The 16,518-nt window shown below is 44.8% G+C and overlaps 1 protein-coding gene across 1 annotated transcript in view; it reads right to left on the minus strand.

Annotated features, from left to right (window-relative positions):
- LOC137434229 (trinucleotide repeat-containing gene 6C protein) overlaps nt 1–16,518 on the minus strand; it is a 155,434-nt gene that overhangs the window by 87,354 nt on the left and 51,562 nt on the right. The window contains exon 3 of the mRNA XM_068127021.2: nt 4,619–6,049. Within this exon, the coding sequence (XP_067983122.1) occupies nt 4,619–5,844 (1,226 nt within the window). The 5' untranslated portion in view covers nt 5,845–6,049. The remainder of the gene's footprint in view (nt 1–4,618; nt 6,050–16,518) is intronic.

Below are 16,518 nucleotides of genomic sequence, written 5' to 3' on the forward strand. Positions count from 1 at the left end.
GTAAGGCTGTGTCTTCCATTAATTGAAATACTCCATTGCACCAGTGAAAGAGAATAGATCCCCTTTCCTTCCCATCCCCAAAATCTCCCTTTCCTTCCCATCCCCAAAACCTCCATTTCCATATTACATCCCCTCTCGTCACTGCTGAGCCCTCGATTCCCAATCACCTCCCCTCCAATAACCGCCATTGACCATGTGCTTTGAGTCGGAGAAGAAAGGCGTGTCTCCACCTCGTCAGAGGGGAGGAGGGGCGTGCCCGCCCGTCGTCATCCAGGGCGGAGCCCGAGGGTCGCGCGACCAACCAGGGCCGAGGTGAGCACCCCGATGGGCATGTCCAAAAACGCCGGCGGCGTAATCGCTGGAGGCGCTATAAAAGGCGCAAACGGAAGTGAGTAGTGAGTTGGTCGCAAGGAGTTGGTCTGCGTCGGTTGCCAGAGGAGGGTCGGTGGTCAGTTGGTTGCGGTGAGGAGTCGGTGGTGAGGAGTGAGTGAACCAAGAAAGAGTTGAGGGTTTGGACCAGACGAGTGGGACAAGGCCTGGCAAAGCACGCGACGTACACAGCAGCCAAAACAGCAGCGTGGGGCCTGGCCTGAACGGCGGCTGCTAAACGCGCCGGTTGTGCTGCGGGACCCCCTTTGGACCTCCCTCTCCCTCCAGCTATCCACATCCTGCCATTCCTGCAATTCCCCGCGTGAGTCAGTGTCTTTTGTTTGTTCTGTCCTGGGTTAATTAAGTCTGTAGATAAGCTAGTATTTGCACTGTGTCACCTGCATCTTATGTGTTGTAAATAAAACTTGATTGCTCCTTTTTGCTTGTGTGTGTAAATAATAAACCCCATTACTCGTCTGTACGTCTTCTCGTTTTATTCCTTTTTCCTCTTGCATTGTGTCGTTTTTGTCTTTTCCCTCATTGACTAGCTGTGGTGCGATCCGGCCAAAGTCCTGGGTGAATCGGGTGAGTCAGGGATCCTGTTAGGTCGCGGCAATACCAAACCGCTCGGTAACTAACATCTTAATCCGCGATCTGTAACAATATTGTAACGATTTTGAGAAGTGTGTAACGAATTTGAGAAGTGTAACGGTTTTTGAGAAGTGTAACAATTTTGGAGGAAGTGTAACGAATGTGAAAACGTTACAATGTGAACGTTACAAAAGGTACGGTAACACCCTGTTAATGTAAATAATGGTCGCAGTCAGCGTCCTAGTTAATTGCATGAAATGTACACGCAGGTCACGATATATCTTTTAAATAGTGTATTTCCTTATTCCATGTAGGCTAAGTATGTGTTTTCCCACTAGATTGACTTTGCATTGTATCAAACAAAATAAGCGTAGGCCCTTCCAATTTCCCCAAAACCTCCCTTCCAATTGCCTGCCGCATTTTGGCCGGTTTTCTTCAAACCACCATTGGCCACGAGGTAAGGTTGGGGAAGAAAGGCGTGTCTCCACCTCGTCATAAGAGGGAAGGAGTGAGCCAGCCCTAACAGCCAATCAACACCGCGGTGAGTGACCCGGTAGGCGTGCCCTCGGAGTCGGCGGCTTGATTTCGCTCGAGGTGATAAAAGCGACTGCAAGGGACTGCTTTACGAGATGAGCTGCGAGATGACTTGAGAGAGGCCTTGGGAGATGAGCTGCGAGATGAGCTGCGAGATGACTTGAGAGAGGCCTTGGGAGATGAGCAAAGAGACTGCACCAATAGGCGGTGAGATGCGAAACGCTCCAAGCCAAAGAGGAGAGGTACTCGGCAAGGAGACCAGCTTTGGAGCGACGCGCTGAAAGGAGGGAGACGGCCCCACCCCAGAAGAGGAGCAGGTGTGCCGAACCAGCGCGTGCCGTCGACCACAGCGGATACACGACGGAGGGTTTCCCGCCAAAACCGCGAGGAATTGCGAACGGCGGCCTCCCGACCTTGCCTCCATCTCAAGCCTTACCTGCCTGCATTATCCCCTATGTAAGTGTGAACGTCCTGTCCTGCTCGTTTGTCTTGGGGCTAAGTAAAAATGAATAGTGTAAGTTAAGGATTCGCTGTGTTACTGCTTCTTCCATACATTGCTTGTGTGTGTATAATAAAATCTGTTCTTCCGCCGTATTCTTCTTCTTCTTCTTCTTTTTCATTCTCTTTCGGTCGCTTTAGAGATTTCCCGATTGAATCTCTGTGGGGCGATCTGGTCAACGTCGGGTGGAATCGGGTTTTAATCGGGGAGTAACTGTTCGGACGCGGTTAAATACACCACCGCTCGGTCAATATAACATCTAAAAGCCGCGTCTGTAACAATATATATATATATATATATATATATATATATATATATATATATATATATATAGACTTGGCATTTAATATGGAATTTTTTTTTTGTGGGGGTGAACTTACTTTTCAAGATGTCTTAGAACCAAAAGTTCATTGGAATTATGTTGAAATTATTCTAGATTTTGTTAATGTGACCTTTAAAAGAAACAAAAACCACATTTGACATTTCGAAGCAAATAAATTGATCCTTGAAAGTGATGTTAACTGATATCGAACTCAATTCACGGACAGTACTGTGTTAAACTTCTGTGCGTTTTCCAGAAGTATCTCTTTATTTTGCACATTAGCCAAATTTTTTTTTAACAAAAACAAAAGTTAAATTACGACTGGGATTACGGACAGTAAAATTACAGTTCAGTACTTCGTGTAACCCCCACGAGCATTCAGGACAGCACATACACGTCGAGGCATGCTGTTCACGAGATTTGCCAAGGTTTGGACAAGAATCGCTTGCCATGCAGTGATACCCAGCTGCAATTCACGCACAGAGGCAGGCTGCTGGTCCAAGTGGTCGATTTGACGCGTTAATTCTGCCCACAAGTTCTCTATCGGATTCATATCTGGGGACATGGCAGGCCACTCCATATGCTCTACACCACGGTCAGCAAGAAAGTGTTGGATCATACGAGCACGATGAGGCCGTGCATTGTCATCTTGGAAGACAAAGTTTCCTCGAAAGGCTGCACGAGCAAATGGAAGCAATGTTTCTTCCAGAATGGCCCTGTACTTGAACTGGTTCAGGTTTCCATTCAGAACAACCAGGTCAGTTTTGCCCCCTGCATGAAAAGCAGCCCAAACGGTCACCCCACCACCTCCAGCTTGGACTCTTGGCACTATACAATCTTTGTTGTAGGCTTTATGCACTTGTCTGCGCACTCGGACGCGGCCATCTTGACGATAGACCAGAAATCTAGACTCGCCACTGAAGATCACGTGATTCCAGTGTCCTGGCTGCCATTGACGGTGCTCTCTGGCCCACTGCAATCGGCGCTGACGGTGTTGTCTGGTCAGGCGTGGCTTTCTCAGGGGACGCCTGGCACGATAGCCTGCTTGAACCAGTCGTTCAGTGACGAGCTTATAATCCTGTGGTCGACTAGCCTTCTGGATACAGGCACATTTGTCAGTTGCTGCCACTCAGCCCTAAGCTGATTAGCTGACTTGGTACGGCCATTGCGGACTAACCGGTGAGCTGGCGATCATCCCTCCTTGTGGTTCTACGGGGACGTCCTGGCCTCAGTATTGGAGTAGGGACACCCTTCTGAGCATTTCGTTTCAGGATCTTTAACACCTGACCTTGAGTGATGCCATACTGCCGAGCAATAGCACGCTGTTTCATGCCGGAATTTCGTAAAGCCACCACTCCATGACGAACAGCATTGTCGAGTTGACGGACCATCTACAGAGGAAGCGGCAATAACTTTTGGAGACGTGCAGCAGTTGTTTTACACTAATACAGAACGAAACAACCCTTATATACCCGACTGTGTAGCCAATCATCAAATGTACCTGTCCGTACATTTTGTCACGCTACCTGTGATATAATCCTGTTGTTGACTTCTTGCTGCGACAGACAATCAGTGACATGGTTCTTTTAACAAATAAATCACCAAAGTGTAAAAGAAACTCACCAGATTGATATACTAAGTTAAGAAAGTAAACCCAAGTCAAGAAAAAAAAATATTCCATATTAAATGCCAAGTCTGTGTGTGTGTGAATATGTGTGTGTGTGTGTGATATATATACATATATATATATATATATATATATATACATACATATATATATACATATACATATATATATACATATACATATATATATACATATACATATATATATACATATACATATATATATATACATATACATATATATATACATATACATATATATATATATATATATATATATATATATATATATATATATATATACATATACATATACATATATATATATACATATATATATATATATATATATACATATACATATACATATATATATATACATATACATATATATATATACATATACATATACATATATATATATACATATACATATACATATATATATATATATATATATATATATATATATATATATATATATATATATATATATATATATATATATATATATAACAATTCAAACATTCAACTTTAGGCCAAGTGTACAATCTTCAATCAAACTGCCATTACAGTATAAATCTGACAGAGTGCATCATTAGAATATCTCCTGCAGAGGGCGCCAGCTCAGACACTGCCTTTAAAAATCACCGGTGGTACAGAAACATGGCACTCACCCAGATTCCCAGCTGCCTGCACTCGACTTGTTCCCCACCCAGCCTCCAGGTCCACCAGTCCAATGTGTTGGAGAATGACCGGAATGACTTCCCTTTTGGGAAGGCTCCACATCCTCACTTTGCTGAGTCTTCTCCAGCTGGCTCACATCCCAAGGTGTGCCTTGTTTCACGGGTATTTCACCCCAGCCTGAGTTTGACAGAATGCGTGGGTCTACGTCTTTGGGAATGAGTAGAGCTTCAGGAGGGCTATCAACTCCATCATGCTTTGCCCTCTTACCTCGTCGGCACTGCCGCTCTTCTCCTGGTTGGTCTCGGCTGTGGCTCCCACTGTCTGAGCTTCCCTCACTGCCTGTTGCCCTCCCGGCTGCCACTTCGTCATTCCCCCAAGTGCTGTTATTCTCACCATTCTTACTCGAGGTTGTGCGGCCCCAAACCCCACTAGCAGGTAATCTCTCCATACTATTGCCAGAAAGCTGCTGGCCCACAGCATCACTATTGCGCCACTCCCCAATGCTTGTGCTTCCAGCATCAGACCCTCCGCATACTTCCATTTGTCCACCAACACAGAAGTGAGCTTGGCTAGAACTTGCAACTGGAGATCCATCTGCTCTCCAAAAATCTCCTGCACCAACCCTACTGCACACTTTGTCCTTGTTTCTGTCTTCACTCATCTTTCTCGCATCCCCACCCCAACGAGATCCATGATCCCACGTAGAAACACAGTCTTTTCTCGAAATTCCTCCAACATCATCAACCTTTGCTGTGTTGGTTGGGCTGTGGCTATCCACAGAGTGAGGGGCCCAGCCAGTTGTTTCATGAGCACAGTCATCATTTGGTCCATGAATCCCAGCAAAGTTGACTGCAGCTCTGTTCAACAAGTGGTTTGAAGGAGTATCACTGGACCACATGCCAGCTCCAGTTTTTGTAGGGCCAGATGATTCAGTCGATGCAGGCATCCCTATACAAGAGGGTGAGCCAATCCCATTCGATGGCCCATCTATGCCAATCCAACCGGTACTGTTGCAGCCTGCACTCTGGAAGCTGTTTCCAGCACAGCTCCAGCCAATAGAGTCTGTTCTCCTGTCCTCGTGGTCCCAAACAGATACAGGTGCCAAGCTAGAGCCACCTTGTTGACCAGTGCTCTGACGTGCAGAGTTGGTATTGGTAGAATCAAAGCGACTCAAGAGTGACACGTCACCACATCTACTGCGGTTTGTGGTTGCCATGTCTGTTCAGTTGCTCACCTCACAGCTCTTGTCCATACATCCCAATTGGGACTCGCCTTGGACGAGAGGTCCCTTTAGGGGTTGGAAAAGTTATTGGGGGCGTTCCTACCTAATCTCTCTTTGCGACCCTCTCCAGGCACTCAAGTCGCAAACTTGCCTGCCTCATGCAAGTTGTCATGCCCTGCTGTTGGTCTGGGCCCCAGTTCTGCAGGTAGAAAAAAAAGGAAAGAAAATGAAGGGTAGGTGCACACAACATAGCAAGTTATCTCAACATAAATACTGTAACAACCTTAACATGTATTTTAGTTATAAATCTTATAAGTAATGAGAACATAAAAAACTAGAATTCATAGAACACCGTTATCCTGCACAGTCTGGGGAAACAAAGACATGATTGGGGTCTACAAGCGGCAAATTTGATTAGTCGTGATGACGTAAAATGTCGTAATATTTTGTCCAAGTACTGCTAAACGGAAGGAGTTTGAAAGCGCCAAAATGGTGATGGCAGCGCCTTTGACACCACCTTATTTAACAGGTTACATTAGTTATTCGTACCTGTTGTTTGTCTCGTTTATGACGTCGTTAAAAACGACGTTTCCTGTTTGGAATGATTTTCAATTTAGGTTGATTACAAGACTAAAATAATTATCTCACTCCTCTTTGCACATGCATTGTCAGGACGAATTCAGAGCCAAAGTACTGCTAAACTACAGGTTTGTTTTCCGATTCATGTTCAAAGTATAACATTCAATTGAAATCAAGTTGTTCTTCAGCCTGGCGTTGGCTTGAAATCTTCATGTCCTGAGTTTGAGCCCCTGTCGTTCTGTTCAATTAACAACAGGTGGGTTGACTCAGCCCATCATCCTTCCGAGGTTAGCAAAATGAGTACCAGCTTACGGGTAACAGGGAGCATCGCAACAGCGTGACAGCCGCATTCCCAAAAAATAAAGCAGCCAAGCAGCAATAGGCTGCATACGAACCACCACCACCATCACCACCAAGTTGTTCCTTGATTATAAACTGACACTTTAGTAAGGGAAACATATGAAAATCTGTTAACTAAATTGTTACCAAAAAATTTCTTCACCAATATGTTTGTAAAGGTGTGTAATAACATGTGTTAAAATGTTGAAGGTCAACTCCCGTGGGAAACCCAGAGAAAAAGCTGTTGAATTCGGGTACCGAAAAATTATTTTCGAGAATTTTTATTTTTTTAAATCGGCCCTTAAGTAACTTATGAGGGGTCAAATAAGGGTTTTTCATGATTCTGAGTTGATTGTTAACATTTATATTTCACCACAGACACTCCTTTGTGGAAAAATAATTTCTAAATATATCTCATTTTCTACTTTGCAGGACATGGAGTCTAGCAATATGGATGAAGACGTTACTCCACCTGTGCTCAATTGCTTCATCTGTGCACGCTCGGATACACCAGCTGAAAGGCACATACAGGCAACTCCAAAGGGATACTCAACTTTATTGAAACAAGCAGAAACTGTCGAAAATGTTACTGTTGTGGAACGTATGAAGGAGGCTCAAAAGGAAAGAAAACTGAGGTACCACCAGAAGTGTAAAAATGATCTGTACAACAACTTTGTTGCAACCACCAATAAGTCAGCTCAAGCATCAAAGGCAGAGAAAGAGTCATCAAAGTTGAAGAGAAGACGCACTACTTGTGAGTTCAGTTCATCAAGTGGCTGCAGTTCTAGAAGATCACAGTCAGTTGACCTCCTGTATAAGGATGTATGCATTCTTTGCAACCAACCAGCCCAGCTCTACAAAAATAATCCAGCACAAGCTAGAAAGAAATACAGAGTGCCAGATAATTTGACTGCAGATACACTGAAGGCAAGCTTGCTGAAGACAGCACGGAGTCGCGGGGATGACTGGGGCACTGAAGTCACTGGACGCCTGGAAGGGATCAACGACTTGGTAGCAGAAGAAACACTGTACCATTTGCGATGCAAACTTATGTTTGCGAGAGGTGACAGTTTGTCCAAGACTGATGAGGAAGGAAAAAGGAAGAGAGGACAGAGGAGTATTGATGAGGAGCGAGAGGCAGTTTTTATTGAATTCTGCGAATGGTTAGACTCAGAATTAGAGCATGGGGTAATGAACATGGACCAAGTCCATGAAAAGCTGCAGGAGTTTGATCAGTCACCAGAGAGGAGCCTTTCTTATTCAAAGCATTGGCTAAAGATAAAACTTCTAGAGAAATACGAAGACACCTTGTATTTCACAACACAGGAAAGAAGGGCAGATGTACTCTGTCTCAAAGATGGCACCGACAATATTCTGCGAGTGCATCATGCTAATCTTGACCATGGAGATGAGAAGACTCAGATCATAAAGACGGCACTCAAGTTCATATCCAATGATATTGCCTTGATTGATTTAGGTCCAAAGTCATACCCCACCACACACAGTATGACTGACATCGATAGTCAGCTGACACTTGTTCCTGCAAGCCTTCAGATGTTCTTGAGACCGATTGTCAAGACAGACGAAAGAGTTGCCGTTTGGGGGCAGAATTTTATAAAGGCCTGTCGACCTCGGTCTGGAGTATTGCCACACCAAATGGGGCTTGCCATACAACTTGATCATAGATTTGGGTCAAAATGGATGCTCAACAAGTTCCACCGGCTGGGATACACTGAGTCTTACACGGAGACACAAAACTACAAATACTGCTTCCTTAATAGTAGAAGTGGAGATGATGTTCCAGATACTTCTGGCACTCTTGACACCATTGTGGAGGAAACCGATGAACAGATCAATGATGAGGTTGCGGTTGATGCTGCGCTTGAGGATCAATCAGTGATGACAGCCAAAGTGCCAGCCAGTGAAAGTGAATTGTCAAGTAATGATCAGGTGGTCTTTATGGAGGTTGGGGAAACAAACAATGCAGTCACTCAGTTTGTTGGAGACAATATAGATTTAAACATTGTCTCTATTCACGGAAACACTCCCTTTCACTCAATGGGTTGGATCGAAGTCACCTCTCCGGCACCACCTTTGCCAGATCCACAGACAACAGCAGCTTTCCCCCGGGTGAAATTGAAGGCACTCGACAAAGCTAAGATCCTGAGAGGAACTGAAGTAAAGATTATTCCATTTACGAACAGGAAACAGATAGGAACGAACGCGATCATGTTTCTCCCCCTCGCTGAGCTTTCCTCCTCCCTGGCTCATGATCAGCCACTCCTCACTCCAGGTGACACACTCTGGGCAGCGGGGTGGGTGATCAAAGCCAACGATCCTGAGTTCCCACACTCCAACTGGAATGGCTGGATGAAGAGAATCCATGCTACTGATGCAAAGCAGAGCACACAGATCGAGTTCCTCCCAGTTATTGAAGGAGACCCTAATGACCTCAACACCACCACTTCACCACTTCAACACTCTGAAATTCGGTACAACATGTTCTCAAGGAAGGCAGCGGCAGGAGAGAAACTGCAGTCATGATGTTGTTGAGTCTGAAGAAGACATAGACAATGACTGTTGAAACTTCTGACATTGTGAATGAGAAATAACTCTTGAGTATTATATATGTATGTGAAATAAAAGCTACTTTGTGTGTAAATGTAAAAGTGAAAATATAAATGTTAACAATCAACTCAGAATCATGAAAAACCCTTATTTGACCCCTCATAAGTTACTTAAGGGCCGATTAAAAAAAAAAAAAATTCTCGAAAATAATTTTTCGGTACCCGAATTCAACAGCTTTTTTTCTGGGTTTCCCACAGGAGTTGAACTTCAACATTTTAACACATGTTATTACACACCCTTACAAACATATTGGTGAAGAAATTTTTTGGTAACAATTTAGTTAACAGATTTGTGAAATATCTCATAAAATGCCCTTACTACTTGGAGACAGACAGACAAACTACTCTTCCTTCAACTAAATATTGACCCATTGCTTAACCCCGCTTTTGCTTCATATGCAGGGTAAAAGAAAAAAAAAAGAGAAAATGAATGAATGAATGATCGTTTTAAGGCCATTTTTCCCCGCTAGAGCAGGGGTTAGCCTTGCGGGCCCCATGACAATCATGGTTCCCTGTTTGAGGCAATGATTTATGGCCGGATGCCCTTCCTGACGCCAACCCTTCGTCATCTCTTACGATGTGCAGGGATACAGTGTACCTATTCTAAACTGGGGTACACACCGGGATCATTCATCCCAGCAAGCTGGTACTCAATTTGCCGACCTCGGGAGGATGACAGGCTGAGTCAACCCCCCTGGCGTTAATTCAGCGATCGACCGGTATTCGAACTCAGGACCCTAGGATCCCAAGCCGGCACCCTAACCGCTAAGCCAACACCAGGGTTGATAAAAAAAAAGGCTGATAAAAAAAGGATAAAGTGATAAAAGGCTGATATCAGGCGGATAAAAAAAAAAAAGAGAAGGAAAAACAATATACTATTGTAGCATGTGGAGAAGCCAGGAAAGCAGAAAATTATTATTTGGAGATTATAGGCATTGAGATATGTTGTGCAGAAAAAGGTACCAAAAGTCCAGCAGCTAAGCTAAATATAGCATAACAATTGTGCATTTTGTGAGGAAAGCACCAAATTTGACACACTAGTAGACTATCATATTATGAAAAGTTCTGGATATTGGGCCATCTCAGATTCAGAGATTTGATTTTTGCAAGATTTGCAGATTTTGCTGATTTGCAAGCTGAGATTGCAACGCCAGGGACGGCCGACTCCTTCCTGCGAGCTGCCCACATCACCCGCACAAGAAGAGCTCATCAAATCACTGCAGCGGCACTGCACATCCTGCAACACCGTGCGTATGAACGCCACTGCATAACATATGCTGATGATGCAGAAGACCTGCCTGAGTTCGAAGACTGGTGTCACCAGAGAGGAGAAGACATTCCCAACTTTCAGTACTGGGCAACTGTGCTGGAACTAGAGATGTTGGTACTAGTCTACGTGCGTTCTCTGCGGCAGGCTTCATTCACGATGTACCTTGATGCCCTGACGGAACTGGTTCCATGCCTTAGACCACACACACTATGCCAGGTGGGTCCCTGTTCACCTGAGGGACATGGTTGCACTCCCAATGAAGCACCCAGATGTAGCCAGAGAATTCAGGGCTGGCAACTTCACTGTACAGAAGACGAAGAAGGTGTTCTCTTCGATCCCAATCGACCAGGCGCATGAACAGAATAACGCCTGCATCAAAGGAGATGGTGGAGCAGTCGGCCTCACTGACAACCCAAGTGCCCTGCGGCGTTGGATGATTGCCGGGCCAGAAGTTGCCAGGGCCATAGAAGAGTTCCAAGATGGCCATCAACACTGGGGGAGGCGAGAGGACACACGTCATCACGACCAGACACGAAGTGTGCAGACCTCTTTCGCCAAGGATGTCCGCGCCCTTGTCAGCGTCATAGAAGAGCTTGGCAACCCCTTTGAGGAAGAGAGCATGGATCTGGTTGTCCTTGACACAAAGGAAATTGCAGGTCCTGCTGCAGTTCAGACTGTCAGGAATGTGAAGAAGATTGGCCAAGAGCAGTTCCAGGCTTTCACCAGAGAATGCCTGGTGGAAAGGACCAAGCCAATTGATGATGAAATTCGTCGGAACAAGCTGAAGGTGTCATTTTGGAAAATGGCTGCCACAGCCATCAGGGGCTGAATTTGAGATGGCCCAATATCCAAATCTGTTCATAATAGGATAGTCTATTAGTGTGCCAAATTTGGTGCTTTCCTCACAAAATGCACAATTGTTATGCTAAGTTGCCCCACTACTACTCAGCAAAGCATCCCAAAGCATCTTGTATGCTGGACAAGGATCTACATACATTCTTGTCCCATTCCTGACATGCTGTTGCTATTTAATCAAATTGAATGAATGGAGTTTTTCACGAGACATAGCCAGTTCCATACTGTTTTCAGCATGTTTATGGAACTTACTCTGCTGCATTAACGGTAATCTAATGATAGGAGGCTGGCAGGACAACGCAAAGGTTGGATCTACGCCATAACCTTACACAAAACCTTGCACGTCTGCCATGTAAATGGCGCATTTACCATCCCTGGCAAAGAGCCTTTCAGGAACAAATTTCTTGCCAACACAGCAAGCCTTTGTGGGGCAGGCATTGCAGCTCCCCCAAAACACATCCACTGCCTTCCCTTCAGCCGCTCCCCTCAAGAAACATGGTGCAACTTGGTTAAAGGTCCACTATGGTAGACCTGGCATATTGTATAGTGCCTGTTGTTCAGACTCAGTGGGTCAAGGCTAGTATTGTTTACCATGCGTAGTATGCCAACACGGACAGCCAACTCTAGCCTTACACATAACTCCCTGCCCTGTACAGCAATACTGAATTGCTTTCAACATCCGCACAGGGAAGGGAAGGAACTATGCTATGGAAAAGGCTTCACTCATTCGATCCTATTTTCTCTCTCATGTGGATCCAAACATCCTCAGTATGTTAAATCTAATTAATTCCTCCAAGGCTTCAAGATGACTGTTCACCACCACCACCTTAGGCCACTTTTCATCCATAGTCATAGGCATTTCTACCCTCAATTATTCTGCCCAAGCTCACCCATTCTTTTCCAAGTTATTGAGTTTTTCTTCGATCTCCTTCACCCACCATGCCATTTTTTCTTTTTTTTTGCACAATATCTGCTTTATCCCAATTCTCCTTTCCTCTTCTTCCTGTGTTTGAGCTTGCTTGTGGGCCCGTTAGTCCATTAGACCAAATTTTAATTGGTCTTCATGGCCTTGTAGCATACCTGCCTGCTGTACTGCTTGAACATTAGGTTGCCTTTCACCAACCCCAGATATGCTTGGGCAATGGTGGGGGGGGGTGGGGATTATACATTCATTATTAATATTGCCAAATGATGCTACTATTATTGTTGTTGTTAATATTATTAGTATTAATTCATTAATGCTTTGTTATAATATTATCATTATTTTTGTTATTTATTTTGTAATTAGAATGCCATGGAAAGACTGTTCTGTTCTATACAATATCAAGCTGTTCTATACACCTCATCATGGCTAGAGTTTAAAACATGGGAATTATTCTGGATTCTTTGTACTTAATTAGCCTAATCAACTCAGGAGATCATGATGATAATTTTGGTGCATCACGTGCCATATCAGAAAGCTCCAGTAAAACTCCACAAAAAAACCACCCAACCAACCAACCAACCAAACAAACACACACACACACACACACACACACACACACACACACACACACACACACACACACACACACACACACACACACACACACACACACACACACACACACACACACACACACACACACACACACACACACACACACACACACACACACACACACACGAAGCCTGGTGTTGACTTAGCGGTTAGGGTGCCGGCTTGGGATCCTAGGTTCGAGGGTTCGAATCCCGGTCGATCGCTAAATTAACACCAGGGGGGTTGACTCAGCCTGTCATCCTTCCGAGGTCGGCAAATTGAGTACCAACTTGCTGGGATGAATGAGCCCGGTGTGTACCCTGGCTTAGAATAGGTACATCGTATCCCTGCGCATCGTAAGAGGTGACTAAGGGTTGGCGTCAGGAAGGGCATCCGACCGTAAAAACATTGCCTCAAACAGGGAACCATGATTGTCATGGGGCCCGCAAGGCTAACCCCCGCACTAGCGGGGAAAATGGCCTTAAAACAATCATTCATAGAACACACACACACACACACACACACACACACACACACACACACACACACACACACACACACACACACACACACACACACACACACACACACACACACACACACACACACACACACCTCATTCATTTATAGTAGATATCCAGCTTGTTTACCCCATGTCCTCCTTTCGCTCCCATTGATACCATTATTCCCCACACCCATTCCACCCTTGCATTTTTTTTTTTTTTTTTGTATACTGAATCGAGGCTCGTGAAAGAGCTAACATTTACTTCACAAACAAATCAACCAGACAAACAAAATATATAAAAAGAGGGAGCAGAAGACAAGATGGGGAGAGAAGGGGAAGCACACAAACACAACATTTGAGAGCAGGGAGAAGTGTGGGAGGGAGAGGGCTTGGGGGGAGGAGGCGTGGGAAGGGGGGGGGGGGGGGAGGGAGAAGTATAAAACACAAGGACACCAAGGACTTCCAGGACAGAAGTTGGTATTTCAAAAAAGTGGAATTGGGGTGAAATTAGCGGGGGTAGAAAAGATCAAGGTTTTGGATGGGGGAAGATAAGAGATGGTGGTGAACAGCTGTTTTAAAGACCTGGAGGGAGGAGTGGGATTGAAGAGAGTGAGGGAGTTTGTTCCAGAGGCGGGAGAAAAGAGGAATGAAGGAGTGAAGGTGAGCAGAGAGTCTTGATTTTGGCAGTTTAACCATAAGAGGGTTGCAGGCAGATCTTGTGCGACCTGTAGGAATATTTGCGGGACAGAGCCCAGAGAGAGCTGGGGGGGCAAGGCCAGAGAGGAGTCGGTAGAAGACGGAAAGACCACCAACCTGCCTGCGGTGAGTGAGTGAGAGGCCCTTGGAGTTAGCTTCATCGCGGGAGACTCCAATGATTCTGAATGCTTTGGTTTCAACAGCGTGAAGACGAGCTAGGTGTGAGGCAGGAACACCAGCCCAGAGGGGAGAGCAGTATTCCATTGAGCTGCGGATGAAAGCCTTGTATGTGGTGAGGAGCTCAGGTGTGCCAAGCAAGGACTTCGCACGACGGAGGATGCCCAGTCGGCGACTGGCTTTGGAGGCCAGATTTGAAATGTGGTTTTCCCAGGAAAGATCATGGCAGATAGTGAGACCCAAAAGCTTGAGTGACAGAACTTCTTGGAGAGGATTATTCAGAAAGTGGATGGGAGGGTTGTCCAGTCGGTCTTTTCGGAGAGACATCGTAAGAGTGAGAGATTTGTCAGGATTGAAAGACATGTTCCACTTGTTTGCCCAGTCTGTGATTTTGTCCAGGTCTGCAGAGAGTGAGGAGGCTGCAGACTGCCGATCTGAGGGATGAAGAATGGAGCGACAGAGTAGAGTCATCAGCAAAGAGATAGAGAGGATTTTCAAGAGAGTCAGAGAGATCATTGATGAAGACTAGAAAAAGCACAGGGCCCAGAACACTGCCTTGGGGAACTCCAGCCTGAAGAGGAAGAGGAGATGAGAGAAACCCATTCAGGGCCACACGTTGACTACGACTAGAGAGGAAGTCCGCCAGCCATGCGTGGAGATTTCCATGGATACCAAAAGAGGAGCGTTTGGTGAGCAGAGCGGGGTGCCAAACCGTATCGAAGGCACGTGATATGTCAAGGGAGACTGCTCTAATTTCCTGTTTGGCATTGAGGACCTCCATCCATTGTTGAGAAAGCAGAAGCAGCATGTCCAGAGTAGAGTGTCCAGGTCTGAAACCAAATTGATGATCAGAGATCAAGCCATTGGAGAAGAGGAAAGATTTCATATCTGAAGCAATGATGGATTCCATGACTTTGCTGATAATTGGGAGAAGGCTGATTGGTCTGTAGTTGCTGGGATCTGTGTTTGCACCTTTTTGTGCAAAGCGGTGATGTTGGCAGATTTCCAAGCAGATGGAAGATGACCTTGAGCAAAAGAGAGGGTGAAGAGAACAGAGAGAGGGAGTGAAAGAGCGGAAGAACAGGATTTTAGGACCCGTGGGCTGATGCCGTCAGGTCCAGTTGCAGAATTGTTATGATTTGAGACTTATGATCAAAGATAGTCAGGCACAACAAGGCGGAGATATATGCTGCTTTACTAACACTGATAGCTTTCGGTATTATGTGGTTATTTCACATTTGACTTGGACAAAGAGCAGGTTAGACATGAACCTCCCACGTATGAGTATTTGGAACAAATGGACTACTTTTAAAAGCTCGTGTTAATCTTGAAAATGTCATTTAGAAAACATAAAAACCAGCAGGAGCTGTTATGGACATGCACACATTTTTATGCAATCCCCACTGTGCCACCCACACCAGAAACGTTTCAATAGAGTTGCATTGTGGATATAAATATTTATAAACATATATAAAACTTTGAGCAAAGACTGTCGAATATACGACCAAGATGTTTGGCCAATGAACACATGCTATTATGCCTCATTGCGAAGAAATCCTTTCGTTGAACAATTTCTGAGATTAACAAAAAATCCATAGCCCAAGTTCAGCAACGAGCTGACAATAACTGTAATGATCATGTGTACCATGGAGGTAAAGCTAGCAACGAGAATCTCCCCCAACGAACATCAGCAAAGAGGCTTTCATTTCCTATTTCAGGGCTTCCAAGGCACAACCTGGCTAATAAGAATACATCGGGTGAGAAGCGTTCTCAGCATGCCAGAACCAAGATGCTACATAGAGTTTCTCATTTCACCCATTTCAGACTGCCAAAGTGATGAGAATGCGATCTGGAGATTAATGTTATTGAGATGTCAAAAGCCATTTTGAACATGGATAGGCATTATGGTCAGCACAAAGACTTCATTTATTGTGAGATACATTTAAATGCTGATAAAAACAAAGGACAGTTTCCCAGCCAGCCATGAGAAGAAAACAAAAGCATACAGGTAAGAAAAGTGCATATGAGAGGTAAGAGGTACTGTGCAGGTAAGAAAGACAGTACGTGTTGAGAACAACATAGAAGAACATACATGTGCATA

This window comes from Myxine glutinosa, chromosome 10, assembly GCF_964187855.1.
Source record: "Myxine glutinosa chromosome 10, kmMyxGlut1.1, whole genome shotgun sequence".
Taxonomy (NCBI): domain Eukaryota; kingdom Metazoa; phylum Chordata; class Myxini; order Myxiniformes; family Myxinidae; genus Myxine; species Myxine glutinosa.